Raw genomic sequence first — 14,915 nt, forward strand, 5'->3', positions numbered from 1 at the left:
ATACAACTAAAGCACCAATAGATAAAAAATGTTTTCAATTAGGTTTTTCTACACACAAATAGTTCTCAAACAAAACGCAAAATAGTCACCCCTCTCTCAAAGCAAACACACCACTGCTATCTACAGCTCACCTTTCTTCTGCAGAACAGCTTCGATTTCTCCGTCTACTTCTTGAAGATCCTCTGTCTTTCTTTTGTTTCCTTTGCTCTTTGCCCTACCTTTCCTTTTCTTATCACTTTCCAGAAGAGAAGAGTCTTTTAAATTCTGGGGAGAAAATATAAAAATTCTATACTTAAAATGATAATGCTAACAGACGGTTTTCAAAGACAGCTATATCCATTTATGCTACAGCATTGCTAACTACTAGCAATCTCTTTGCTCAAGGATGCTGCCTTCTTTCAGAAACCTAAAAGCTTAGATTGTTCATTTGATAATATTTTCTCGGGTCTGCCAGTTAATCTCTTCTAAAAGACTTAAGGCATATATATATAAACATCAGGTTCTTACCAATTATAATAGTGCTTTTTTTTTTTTTTTTTTGGTTTTTCGAGACAGGGTTTCTCTGTGTAGTTCTGGCTGTCCTGGAACTCATTCTATAGACCAGGCTGGCCTCGAACTCAGAAATCCTCCTGCCTCTGCCTCCCAAGTGCTGGGATTAAAGGCGTGCTCCACCACCGCCCAGCTATAATAATGCTCTTGATAGTTACATACTTACAGCTTAAAACAAAGATACTGGGGAATGACCCACTAATAGCGTAAAAGGAAAACCTGTAACCCCAATACTTTGGAGTAAAAACAGAAGAATCAGAAGGGCATTTTTAGCTACATAAAAATTTCAAAGTTGGACTAGGCTACAAAAGACCCTATTTCAAAATTCAAAATCAAAATAAATAAGGCTCAGTCTATAAAGTATTATAAAATCATGAGGTCTGAATGCAGACCCCTCCCCACTCATACATGAGAAGGTGTGTGCAATGGAGAAGGTCTGTAATGCCAGTTCTGGCAAGGCAAAACAAGAGGATCCCTATAGCTTGTTGGTCAGCCAGCAAAGTAGAACTAGAAAACCCCACATTTAGTGAGATATTTTGAGATCACAGACATCTACTTCTACGTGTGTGCTTTAGGTTTATTTAGGTTTATTCTGTTGATGTTGTTACAGGGTTTCTCTCAGTATCTCTGGCTGTCCTGGAATTCACTCTGAAACCAGGTTAGCCTTGAAACGCAGGCATGAGTCACCACTGACCAGCTGAGTTTTCTTTCTCAAAGAAAAGGTAGAGAGCAATTGAAAAAGGCATCTGACATTGATTCTGGTATGTTACCCCACACATGCATTTGCACATAAACATGCACATGCGCATGCACGCACATGTGAAAGAATTCGCCAAACCAAGGCTTGATGCTTAGAAACTAATTATAGCAGCACTGTTCAGGAAAAATATATCACAAGTCAAACATTTTATATATTCTAATTATATATTAATGTGTGCACCCCATTGTACACTAATAATATACACATAATTAAATGTAGAGAACAAAATGCATTTCATAATCACTTTTCTTGGGTGCAAACTATTATATTCTAAGCACTAAACGGACCAATGCGCCACACTCGTCTACCAATAAATTTATTTTAATTAACACATCCCAAACACTTTTTCAACATAGTTAATACAAAAAGTTACTAATGAGCTGGGGTAGTGGTATACAGAATCCCAGCACTCAGGAGGCAGAAGTAGGACTGCCTCAAATTTAAGGCCAGCTTAATCTACAGGACAAGTTCCAAGGCAACTTGCAACATGTCTAAAAACAAGTTGCTAATGAGATTTTTTTTTTTTTTGAGACAAGGATGTAGCTGATAATTTTGGATTTTTGTTTTCTTTGAAAAACACAAAAATACTATGGAAATATGTTTTTGTTTTAATGCTAGGTGTGGGATACTGGGCTGTTTCAGTTTGTCTACAACAGCTGACTATGATTTGCCTTATTTTCTAACAGAGGTGTGATTTTGCCAGCAGCAGTTTTTAAGATAGTGTTGACATTTGGAATTCTGGGCACTTTTCAGAGAACATATAAACACTAGGGCCAGAAAGAGAAACGGTGGGTTATTGGTTATTTGCTACTGTTTGTGGTTTGTTAAGTAATCCTGTGCAAAGAAAGAAGAAATTAGATACCCTGATGGCAAAGATCAAACTTGCCCCAAGGAATCAGTTGCCCCTAATCAGCAAGAAGCAGTCTAATGATAAAGCCCCTTTCCTCTGATCCCTATTTCTTTCCTATCTAGTGTTAGGGGGTTGACAGGGTGGAGAAGGGTGGAAGGAAAAAGAACCCACAAGTAGCCTTGTCTGTTCTCGAGCTTGCCCTATAGACTAGGCTGGCCTTGCCTCTGCTTCCCAAGTGCTAGGGTTAAAGGTGGTTTCCACCACTGCCCAGCACTAATGATATTTTATATTGTGCTTTTAATTAACTCTTCACATGCCAAAATATACTGAAAATTGATAGCACATCCCAATTTGGACACAAATTTTCAGGGGTAATATATGACTTGGATTTTGCAAAATTTATACTTGAAAAAGTTAATCCCTACATCTAATTGTTTCAAATATATTTTGAGGTTTTCCAAAAACCAAGTATTGAATTTACATTTCAATGAAAAAGCTAGTAGGGTAGGGAAGACAGACTAGCTAGCTAGCTTAATGTTACAGATACAGCAAGAACTTGCTGTCACTGAGGAAGGGAAGCAGGCAAACAATGACACCAAGAAACAGCAGGGTAACCAAATCATAAAGGGCTTTGTGGGCTTTTGATATGAGACTGAATGAAGCCACTAAAGGACTGAAGTATTTCAATGGTATTGTGGTTTGGGTATGAAGTACCCGACCCCCACCACCCGCCCACCCGCCCGCCCGCCCAGCCGGCTCATATGGGAAGACTAGTCTCCAGATGGTGACTGGATCATGAGGGTACTAGGTTCATTAATGGACTGATCCACTTATGAGTTCATAGCTGAACAGTATTAGGAGGTGGAATCAAACTAGCAGAAAAGGGTCACTGCAGAGTGGCAGATGTCACTGAAACAAATCCTGCAACTGTGGTCCCTTGTTATCACTGCTTCCTGGTTTGCTGAGGTGAGTAGCTCTGCTCTATAATGCTCTGTTCACCATGCTGTTCACCTCTCAGGGGAGAAGCAACACTGAGTCAGTCAACTAGGTCCTTCCTCCTTTAAACTGTTTCCCACTGCCAGTAAGTCTGATACAAGTGGCAGTGATCCAGTAAGTCACGAAAAGGTAGCCACATGTGAAAAATGGAGTAGAGGAACAAGATGCAGATCACACTTGGAAATCTACTCAACAGTTAAGGCAATAAAGATGCTGGACTACGGTAACGACAGAACTAGTCAACAGTGATGACGTTTTCTGTGTATTCCAGGTATTTGTGATGTTTTAAAAACAGAGTGTAAGTACTGGTTTGATACTACATTCAGTGAAAAGACTGCAATATACTCCAACTATATGGAACTAACTTTCACTATAAAAATACCTGAGTCTCAGAATCCTGCTTTTTATACTTGCTTTGGTCATCTGATAGGTCCAAGGGAAGACTTCCTTTTTTTCCACCTGGGGTTTTGTCAATAAACCATCCTCCCTCAGATTCTCTGGCAGGGGTCTTCAATGGCATGGAGTCCGTTTTAGAAGTCAGCAATGGTGTTGAAGTGACGGCTTCTCTCTGTTCCAACTTCGGAGAGGTTGAAACAGAATCAGAGTTTCCTTTCCGATACAAAGAGAGCAGGGAACTGTTCATGTGATTTGCTGACTGACAGAAACATGATTTCAGTGTAAGTTACTCAAGAAGTCTTGAAGCTCCAGTACCTAAACTAAAAAGCTTTGTGTATTTTGCTTTAAAATAACTTTTCTCACAACATTTGTATTTAAAATTCACAGGTTGTCAGTTAGATAACTCCCAAATGAACTTTTACTATCTGAAACTACTACAACCACTCTTGGCTAACAGAGAACTGGTTATGGATCACCAATCCATAACTGGTGATCAAATAAAAACCAAGAGGTATGAAAATGAACTGGTTATAAGTGAGTCACTACTATCTCAATTCAATACTGGATCAAATATAATGAAGTACTGTAATCACTTTGTTAATAATTCAAAGCCTCATTTACCAAGAAGAAAAAAACCTAAGAAGCTACCTATAAGTAACCTGATGCATTTGTGATGTATCTTTTTAGTTAGGCCCATCATGAATTAGGGCCCTAATTAGGAATTAGGGTCATTTCTTCCTTTTTTGGTTTTTGAAACAGAGACTCATTACACAGGACTGGCTAGCCTAGAACTTGCTATATAGAACAGGCTAGCCTAATACTCAGAAATCTGCTGCTTCTGCCTCCCAAGTGCTGATGTTAAAGGTCACACAAGCCTGTTGAGGTTTCTTTTTATTATCTCCCTTAATATTCTAATCTGCCTTTAGTTTTGGCCATTGTTTTCCTGCCTTTTCTTTATATAACTGATTATACAAATATAAGCACTGGAAGAATAATTAAATCATCAATGGTGTGTATACAAAGCATTTAATTATATATTGATATAGATGGAAACAGTTCTTTATTCTATTTTTGGCCTTTTTTTTTTTTTCCCCTAAAAGAGGATCTTTAAAAAAAAAAACAAAACAAAAAACAAAAAACTGGCACTGGGGAGACGGCTCAGCAGTTAAGAACACTGGCTGCCCTTGAAGAAAACCAAAGTTCAGTTCCTAGGACCCATGTGGCAGCTCCCCAGTTCAAGGGTATGCCTTTATCTGACCTCAGGTTCCAGATGTGCATATGGTGCTCATATAGACATGCAGGTAAAATAGGCATACACATAAAATAAAAAAATTTAAAAAACAAGAAATCGGGCTGGAGAAATGGCTCAGCAGTTAAGACTGCTCTTCCAGAGGTCCTCAGTTTAATTCCCAACAACACACATGATTCACAACCATCTGTAATGGGATCTGATGCTCTCTTCTGGTGTGTCTGAAGACAACTACAGTGTACTCATATGCATAAAATAAATAAAATTTAAAAAAGAAAGAATGAAATCAAAGTGGGCTCACTGACTGTTTATCTTACCTGTGGGTCTGGGTAATCTTCCATGTTTGAATCATCATCAGAATAGCTTTCACTGTACCTCAGAATTAGAGAAAGACAAAGAAAGAAAAAATATTTTGAAGTCCTTTCTCTGATAACCTAAAAAATTACTATACCAAAGAAGTCAATATATTAAGGTAAAACACTGGTTATGAGTCCAAAGGCTGAGAGCTGGCAAGACACCTCAGCAGTTAATAGAACTCCGTGTTCTTACAGAAGAACACATTTGGTTCCTATCACAATGACCTCTAACTCCAGCTCACAAGGTATTTGATGCCATCTTCTTGCCTCTATAGGCACCAACATTCACATGGCATTCATGAACACAGTCACATTCACTAATATAAATAATTTGAGGAAAAAAAGCAGAGTATTGCTCAACCATCCTCAAAGAAGCTGCTTCCTATAGTAGACAGGAAACAACACAGAGACACAGAACTATCATGTGCAGTGTGAGAAACTTTGGAGCACTCAAACAGAAAGACTCCAAGAACCGGAGGTAGTAGATGACTCCAAGTAAACAGTGTCTTCCAAACCCAGCAGGACTCACAACAAGACTCACTCACAGCAGGACTCACTCACTCACAGCAGGACTCACTCACTCACAGCAGGACTCACTCACAGCAGGACTCACAACAAGACTCACTCACAGCAGGACTCACTCACTCACAGCAGGACTCACAGCAGGACTCACTCACTCACTCACAGCAGGACTCACTCACTCACAGCAGGACTCACAGCAGGACTCACTCACTCACTCACAGCAGGACTCACTCACTCACTCACAGCAGGACTCACTCACCCACAGCAGGACTCACAGCAGGACTCATGCATGCATGGACTCACAGGGGCGGCAGTGTGCACAAGACCTGCACAGGCTCACACAAAATCCCACCACAAAAAAGGGGAAGTCAACAAAAGCCAATTGGTATATACTAGGAAAGAGAAAACCTTTTCTCCCCGAGGAGAAAAAATACCGCTGAGTAGATTAACCACACTCCAAAAGAAAGCCCGTGTCTGAGACTAGGTGGCTAACACAAAACGAACTATAAGGTTTCTTTGGGGCCTTTCTGGTTATGGTTTTTTTTTTTTTTTTAATTAGTTTTTTGTTTGTTTTTATTTTCATTTTATGTTTGAGAAGGAGAGAAGAAAAAGGACATGAAGCTAGGTGGTAAGGAGGCAGGAAGAATCTTAACAAAAACGGGAGAATGGGAAAAACATGATCAAAACATATTGTATTAAAGTTTTTTAAATTAAAAAACAAAATAAATAGTAAAAATAAATCTTAAGAAAAAAGGGGTATTATGATCAAAGAAACTGGAATTTAAAAATCTATTTTAAACAGCCAGGCATGGTTGTGTAAGCCTCTGTCCCCAGCACTTAGGAAGCAGAGAAAGGCTGATCTCTGTGAGTTGAGGCCAGCCTGATCTACATAGAGTTCAAGAATAGCCAGGCGTACCGTCTCAAAACTAAACTAGAAATCCATTTTAACCAGCTAGAACCTGTGCTTAACGTCTCTGAGTGTCAGCTTTCTCATCTATCATAAAAAAAGGAATGTCTCATTGAGTATTTTGTTGTTTCTCGTTTTTTAATGTGTTTTGCCTGAATGTATGCATGTGTGTATGCGCGCGCGCACACACACACACACACACACACAGCACCAAGAGGCCAGGTGGGTATGGCTGCCCTGGAACTATAGTTACAGACAGCTGAAGGCACCATGTACATACTGGGATCAAACCTGATTCCTCTGGAAGAACTGAGCTATTGCTCCAGCTCTAGAAATGTTTTCATGTTTAACATGAGTGTTCCAGCCATAACATATTTAAACATCAAAATTTACTGCCATGTTTTAATATACCCAGTATTATAGTAAAGCAAAAAATGAGAAAGATGAGACAACTGCATTTGGTAATACAACAGAGTACATGATTTCAGTGCCACATAACATAAAGATTACAGTAAATCTCTGTAACTAGATGCTAAAAAAAATACTTGGAAGGGACCTAAGAAGGAGCAGGAAAGACTGACATCTTCACTGACTTTTTCACGTAGCTGAGTGGGATGTGTGAAACAGAATGAATACTCAAGTTATTGAAGAGCACAGTCAAATGCTTTAGGGACTACAGAGCAATCAATACGGCTGGGGGAAACACAATGCCTTAGCAGGAAATATTCAGCACAGTTGACTGCTGGCCAAGAAGAGCCACTGAACATATTCTCAGTACGAATGTGGAACTCCAGGAAATTAGCTCTGCAATACTTACTCATCCTCTTCATCTTGTCTTGTTCGTTTTGCCAGATGTCCATCTTCTAGTTCTTTAAGACTCTTAAGTTGTTTCTCACTACTAATTAAGCTAAATACTGAAACAAGTAAACAATAAAATACCAAGTTAAAATAATTATTTCAATGACTGTTGATAATTGTGCTCAAACAGTGAAAGACTCACCTTTATCTACCTGAATTCTAAAAGCATTTCTTTTTCTTCGACCATAATCTACACTGGGAAAAAAAATAATTTTAGCACATAGTTTTCATAAATATTTTCCACTAAATATTATTGGTTATATTGGTAAACTGTCATGTGATACTGAGACCAAAATGGGGTCCCCTGTCTCAGACTCAAGACAGGGAGGGTCTTCTAACCCTGGCTAGCTTGGAGTTTGCTAAGAAATCTATCTGCTTCTTGAGTGCTGCGATTGAGTCCTACACCCAATTACTGACTTTTTTATTTTGTTTTTGATATTTGAGACAATGTTACTAAGTAGTTCAGGCTAGACTCAAACTCAGGATTCCAAGGAAGTACTGAGATAATAGGTGTAGGCCACTATGTCCAGCTGACACTGACATTTTAGAAGGAAATAGGTCAGCTAATTTTTAAAATATTCATTATCTAGATTTATCTCACATTTCTTCATTATTAAATTCAGGTTGAAACATTTGTATGCTAAAGATAGTACACAAAAGATTTATGAGCATAATATTTCTGTGTAAATTCTTTCCTTCCTTCCTTCCTTCCTTCCTTCCTTCCTTCCTTCCTTCCTTCCTTCTTTTCTTTCTTTCTTTTGGAGAAAAGGTCCTGGCTCTCACAGAAAATCTGCCTGCCTCTGCCTGAGTGCTAGGATTAAAGGCAACCAACATCATGCATGCCTTTAAGGAATATAAATTACTCATATTGGGTGTTTTAAAGAATACCTGTAACCGAAGAACTCAGGAGGTAGAGGCAAATGGATGGATCTCAGTGAGTTTAAAGATAGCCTGATCTACATAGTAAGTTATAGGTCAGCCATAACTACATAATGAGACTGTCTCAAAAACAAAATGAATTCAACCTCTAAACTCATATGGTAAAAGGAGACAACTGACTCCTACAAAGTTGCCTTAACTTCACAGCTGTGCCATGGCACCTGTGTGTGTGTGTCTGTCTGTCTGTCTGTCTGTCTGTCTGACTCTGACTCTCTCACACACACACAAAACACACAGAAAATGTAATTTTAAGAATTTTCAGTAAGATACTTGGGGCTAAGATGGCACAGTACAAACAGTACTTGCTGTGCAAGTGTGAGGACCTGAGTTAGACTCTCCAAAACAGGTACTGGGAGACAAAGTAGTGATTGTTTTCCCAGAAACTGGCAGGCCAGGTAGCCTGGAGTATAAAAATGAGAGTTGGAGAGATGTCTCAGCAGTTTATAGCATTGTCTGCTCTTCCACATGATCTGGGTTCAAATTCTAGTACCCACATGGCAGCTCAAAACTGTCTATTAACTCCCGTTTCAGGAGATCTGACATCAGACACCTGGTGCCTGACACTACACATGTGGTACACAAACATGCACTAAAGTACACACAAGTACACACATCACACATAATATACTTAAAAGACAAAAACAAGGCCAGACGCATGCCTTTAATTTCATCACTCAGCAAAGGCAGAGGCAAGCAGATCTCTGAGTTTGAGGGTAGCCTGGTCTATCTATAGAGAATTCCAGAGCAGCCAGGACTACACAGAGAAACTCTGTCAGGGGTGGCAGCAGGAGAACACAGTATGGGACAAGAAAAAACTTGGGGGGGGGGCGTGCAGAGGACACAAGACAACTCAAACAAGGCAGAGTACTGCCAAGATGTTTGTGAACATGTACACACAAACAGGGAGAAACAAAACAGGTACTTAGTTATTTTAAGTGGGGACCATAAAGCTATGATACCTTTATTAAGCAATCATATTCTTTTTTTCTTTCTTTTTTTTTTTTTGGGGGGGGGGTTCAAGATAGGGTTTCTCTGTGTAGTTCTGGCTGTCCTGGAACTCACTCTGTAGACCAGGCTGGCCTCGAACTCAGATATCCGCCTGCCTCTGCCTCCCAAGTGCAGGGATTAAAAGCGTGCGCCACCACTGCCCGGCAAGCAATCATATTCAAGTGGGAAAAGCAGAACTAATTTTTTTAAAGACCTAAGAATTTATAAAGCATAAAATAAACAGAGCATTTGGGGGCTGAGAAATGGCTCTGCAGTTAAGAGCACATTCTGTTCTTGCAGAGGATCCAGATTTGGTCTCCAGCACCCTCACTGCAGCTCACAGCTGCCCATAATTTCCATTTTTTTTTTTTTTTTTTTTTTTGGTTTTTTGAGACAGGGTTTTTCTGTGTAGCCCTGGCTGTCCTAGAACTCACTCTGTAGACCCTACCTCTACCTCCCAAGTGCTGGGACTAAAGGTGTGTGCCACCACTGCCCGGCAGCCGTAATTTCCTTATAGGGTATGTGATGCTCTCTGCAACCAGGAATGCACCAGACACAGGCTCTGTTCCTAGCATCCACATATTGCTAATCTTAATTACAGTCTGAGGCCATTTTGTGCCTCAACTATATGAAAGCTTATCAACAAAATAAGGCAAAGCTTCCTCAATAAATCTTCTCACCAGAATTAGCCTTGTCTACTATTAATAGCACCCCACTTTTATAGTAGAGATAATGCTTCCTGTTAGGAAGCCTGTTAGACACGTGAGACCATGAAGCTTCTACTGGAAAGCAGTTGAGAACTAGGCATGTAGTTCAGCTGGGAGAATGCTTGCCTAGTGAGTTCAATTTCAAGCATAAAAAAAAAAAAAAAAAAAAAAAAAAAAAAAAAAATCAGGTACAGTGACATATGCCTGTAATTCCAGCACCTGAGATAAAGGCAAGACCATTCAAAGTCACCCTGGGCTACAAGTTTGGGGGACAATTGGGCTTTTTGAGACCTGCTCTTAACAACAACACAAAAAGCTGGAGGCAGGGGCTGGAGAGATGGCTCAGTAGTTAAGAGCACTGATTGTTCTTCCTTAGGTTCCCAGCACCCACATGGTGGCTCACACCCGTCTGTAATGGGATCCAATGCCCTCTTCTGGTGTGTCTGGAGACAGCTACAGTGTACTCATATAAATTTTAAAAAAGCTGGAGGCAGAAGCAGGCATATCACTGTTAAGTTAGAAGCCAGCCAGGTCTACAAAGCAAGTCCAAGCTTAGCTAAGGCAATACAGTGAGATTCTATTTCAAAAAAACAAAAAAAAAAAAAAAAAAAAAAAGAAAGCAATTGAAAAAAGTACCACTGACACAAATGAGGGCATTAACAGCTAAAAAAAGGAAGTTGGTCAGGCTAAATAAATGTGCTCTGAAGACATCCCTTCAATGACTATGGTTAGCATAGGTTTGAAGAGTGGTTTTCAATGGTTGTGGCAGTGACCTACCTAGAGGGTACTATGAACTTGTGAGGGGCATTTTATATGGTCACAAAGATTTAAGAGCATTAAGAGATTCGGGGTGTGAGAATACAGCAACTGGATATTCTTGCTCACATATAACAATCCCACCTAAGAAATCTACTATTCCTTCAAGAGTCTCACTTGTTTAGCCATTCATTCATGACAGTGAAAACCTGATTTAGTTACCTAAGCTGGGACCCATCTGCTGGTATATAAACCCATTTTGAATAGTTTTTTTTTTTTTTTTAAAAGATTTACTTATTTATTTTATGTATATGAGTACACTGCAGCTGTCTTCAGACACACCAGAAGAGGCTATCAGATCCCATTACATACTCAGGACCTCTAGAAGAGTAGTCAGTGCTCTTAACCACTGAGCCATCTCTCCAGCCCCCATTTTGAATAGTTTTTAAAGAACAGAACTTTTTAAGAATACAATTACTTCACAAATTGAGTGATTTCACTATTGTTTTTTCTTCAACCTGAAATCTTCCTTCCTCAGTTTTCTAGGTGATGCGATTAAATATGGCTACCCAGCCTGACTCACATTCCTTGACAGAGTCTGAAAGTTGAGGAAGAAATGCTTGATTGCTCTAATTTTCTGATGAAACAGAAAAGGAAGTACTATTGCAATAGCTCTATCTCCTGGCCAATCGAAGAGATATTAAAGAATAAAAAGAAGCCATTTCCTCTGGCAAAAGGAACTAACCCTGAACATAATAGGTGACTATAGACGTTTGTATAACTGACTTAAGATCCAGGTTTATGAATTGGTAAGATAATGCCAATAACCACTGATATCAACTGAAAAATTAAGGAAGATGGAATATTTAAAATCAAGGAGGAGTGGGCTAAAACAAGCAAACAAACAAACAAGCCAGGATTTAGAGGTGCATGTCTTTACCTGTACTTTGTTTGCAAGTCGGATGCTAAGATTCCAATGTCCACATATTTACCACATCTATTACTACTGAGGTACTAAAAGAGAAAATGTGACAATTAACTTAGGCATTTCAATCACTAAATAAGATTGAGTTATTCCCACACATACTTCAATATAAATTCTTCAGCAATAACGTGTACCACAAAAAAAAAAAAAAAAAACCTATCATGAACATAATTTTTTTTTAAATGCCACATCAGCTAGGTAGTACACACTTTTCATCGTTTGGGCTACAAAAAGGATTTCAGGACAGTCAGGGCCATGCAGATTATACGTTCAATAAACTGTTAAATAAATCCTCTCTCTCTGAGATCGAGGTTTGTGTACTTTGTGGGTGACTCCTGGACTTCAACACAATCAAGCTTTTACGCCTTAACAACTGGATGGAAGGTGGTGTCAATTCCCAGTACCCACCCACATGGCAGCTCACAATTGTCCACAACTCCAGTTCCAAGGGATCTGACACCCTTCACAAAGATATACATGCAGGCAAAACACCAAAGCGTATTAAAAAATACTAATAAAATAAAAATACTCTATTTTTTTAAAAGGCAAAATCTGGGACTGGAGACAGCTACTGGTCACTGAGCAGATGTTAACTTGCAAGCTGGATATAAAGAATTCAAGAGACCCTGTCTCAAAACAGTAACAAAAACAGCTGAGTACATTCTCTGGGTAAAGAATAACTCTAAGGCCAGAAGAGCCTGGGCTACACAGAGAAACCCTGACTCAGAAAACAAAATCAAAATGAAACCAACAACAAAACAAATACAGATTTGGGTCACAAAGTATACAGCTCATACTTAAAGGTGTTAGGCTGAATGAGATCCAGTAAAAAGCATGGAATTAAGAGAGGAGTATGAAGAAAGAAGGGAGGTAAGAAGCACAGGGGATTGAGAACTTAGAGAACTTTCGGACCCCAAATGACCCAAGGGCGGTAGGTAAAGGAAAAACAAGCTAAATTTTTGAAACTCCAATTAAAAAAAAAAAAACTTGCAATTCCATCAGTGAAAAATGGCAAACAAATACAAATGCCTTGCTGGGCATGGTTGGTAGAGCCTTCAAACCAACACCGAAGAAGCAGAGGCAGATGGGTGGGTCTCTATGAATTCAAAGCTAGCCTGGTCCACAGACCGAGTTCCAGGCTAGGAAGGGCTACACAGTATGACGACCGAACAACATCCAAATCTCTCCCTCCCTTTAATTCGTATTGCTGAAAGCATCCACCACACAGTGCTATCAAGTTATGAAAATAAAAACCCAGGAGCATCCAGGCTCCTGGGCCTGTTTTTACTGTTCCCCGGGGTAACCGTAAGCTCTAGAGAACGGGAATTAACGTTTGAATTACGGACACCGAGGGCACTGGAAGAAAACCCCTGTCCTGACTACAAAGAGGTACGAATCCCGCCCTCAAAAGGGAGGGCGGGCCGCTGTCAGCCTCCACAGAGGAAACGTCTACACACCATGCGGGAACCCAGCGGCGGCCTGAGGCGCTAGGCCAGGCAGCCACATGAAAATGGAGACGCAGTATATTCAGACACACACGCACCTGAATGATCCGTTCCTTCAGTTTCCTGTCTACGAAAACCGCGGGTCTGGGCTTCATGCTGCCGCTGCCAGGGACTGACACCTCACGTTACCGGGAACGACCGCAGTGGAGCCCTTCTCTGGCCAAACGGAAACTCTGCCCACGCGTGGTCCCGCGGCACCGGAAGTTTCCCCCGCAACTTTTCCTCAGCACGAAAGTTCCGCCAGTAAGGAGGACTGCGCTGCTAAGGAGTTAGGGAAGACCTGGAAGTGGGCGGAAGTCGAGTTCCTTTTCGGGATTGCCCAGCAGTACCTAAGCGCCTAGGCCCGCTTTGAAGACATTCAACTTTATTGGTTCCTAACTGAGCAAACGGACACGTACTACATTCTTTGCGGCTGCGCAGACTCTCACTAGCGAGTGGTAAACTTGATGCCAAGCCAGGGATCGCGGGAAAAATTTATAATTTCAATATTCGGGAAGCCGAGGCAAGGGAGATTGTTGAAGAGTTCAAAGGCAGAAGGGCCAAGTAGTAAGATGCTGTCTCAAAACAAAAAAGTTTGGGCTTGTCACATTCCAGGCTGGAAACCTCAATGTGTTCGCGGTTTTTGTTTGTTGTTTTAAGACGGAGTCTCAGACATTGGAACTCTGTCTGCAGCCTAAGAAGTTTTTCCCTTAGAAACATCTTTTTAGGAAAAAACAAGATTCGTGGCTTTGTTGCAGAAAATAATTTCAGGACAAACCAATATGAATAAGAATTGGAGCCGGGCGGTGGTGGTGCACGCCTTTAATCCCAGCACTTGGGAGGCAGAGCCAGGCAGTTTTCTGCGTTCGAGGCCAGCCTGGTCTACAGAGTGAGTTCCAGGATTACACAGAGAAACCCTGTCTCGAAAAACAAAACAAAAAACAAAAAAGAAGGAGGAGGAGGAGAAGAAGGAGGAGGAAGAGGAGGAGAAGAAGAATTGGAATTTATTAAAAGAGTTCATAGTGGTTAATAGAGAGGTGCTCAAGGAAAGAACAAGATAAAACCCAAGTGTGAGTATAGGTTTCTTGCCCTTTTCAAGGGAGAATTGTGCATACAAGTATTTTGCAACGGATACGTGTAGGAGCCTCTGAGTTGTTATTCGTGTTTGTTATTAAAGAAATTATTCGAAGAGTAATTACAAGGTTTAAATAATTGTTCAGAAAGTTGGATTTGTGGAGGTGCAGTAGTGCACACCTTGAATCCCAGCGCTCAGAAGGCAGAGGCAAACGGATCTCTGAGTTCCAGGCCAGCCTGGTCTACAGAGTTCTATGAGATTTTGAGAGAGAAGTTCTGAGGATACAGAAGGGGCTGTCAGCTACTATTCTGTTAATAAATGCTTGATCAAAGCACCTGTAGAAGGGTTTATTTGGGGCTCACAGTTCCAGAGGGATAGCTGTCCATTATGGTGATGCGGAGGTAGCAAGCAGCTTGGGCAGCTGCTGAGAGCATATGTCTCTAAACACAAACAGAAAGCCTTGAGCTAACTCAAGCTGATAGGAATCATTTGAAACCTCAAAGCCTCAATGACATACTTCCTCCAGCAAGGCCACACCT

At 40.5% G+C, this 14,915-nt stretch overlaps 1 protein-coding gene across 6 annotated transcripts in view; it reads right to left on the bottom strand.

Annotated features, from left to right (window-relative positions):
• Positions 1-13,534, bottom strand: part of Nvl (nuclear VCP like) — a 53,382-nt gene extending 39,848 nt beyond the window's left edge. The window contains exons 1-7 of one of the 6 annotated variants that reach the window (XM_076914619.1): positions 13,361-13,534; positions 11,773-11,846; positions 7,586-7,638; positions 7,403-7,499; positions 5,118-5,169; positions 3,538-3,732; positions 132-264 (exon numbers count right to left, since the gene is read on the bottom strand). In XM_076914619.1, coding sequence (XP_076770734.1) covers positions 132-264; positions 3,538-3,732; positions 5,118-5,169; positions 7,403-7,499; positions 7,586-7,638; positions 11,773-11,846; positions 13,361-13,417 — 661 coding nt within the window. In that variant the 5' untranslated portion in view covers positions 13,418-13,534. Of the gene's footprint in view, positions 1-131; positions 265-3,537; positions 3,811-5,117; positions 5,176-7,402; positions 7,500-7,585; positions 7,639-11,772; positions 11,847-13,360 lie in introns of those variants that run through there. The other 5 variants (XM_034520671.2, XM_034520672.2, XM_034520670.2 and 2 more) reach the window with 5 other exon arrangements.
• Positions 13,535-14,915: the final 1,381 nt, after the last annotated feature.

Source organism: Arvicanthis niloticus, chromosome 16 (assembly GCF_011762505.2).
Source record: "Arvicanthis niloticus isolate mArvNil1 chromosome 16, mArvNil1.pat.X, whole genome shotgun sequence".
Taxonomy (NCBI): Eukaryota; Metazoa; Chordata; class Mammalia; order Rodentia; family Muridae; genus Arvicanthis; species Arvicanthis niloticus.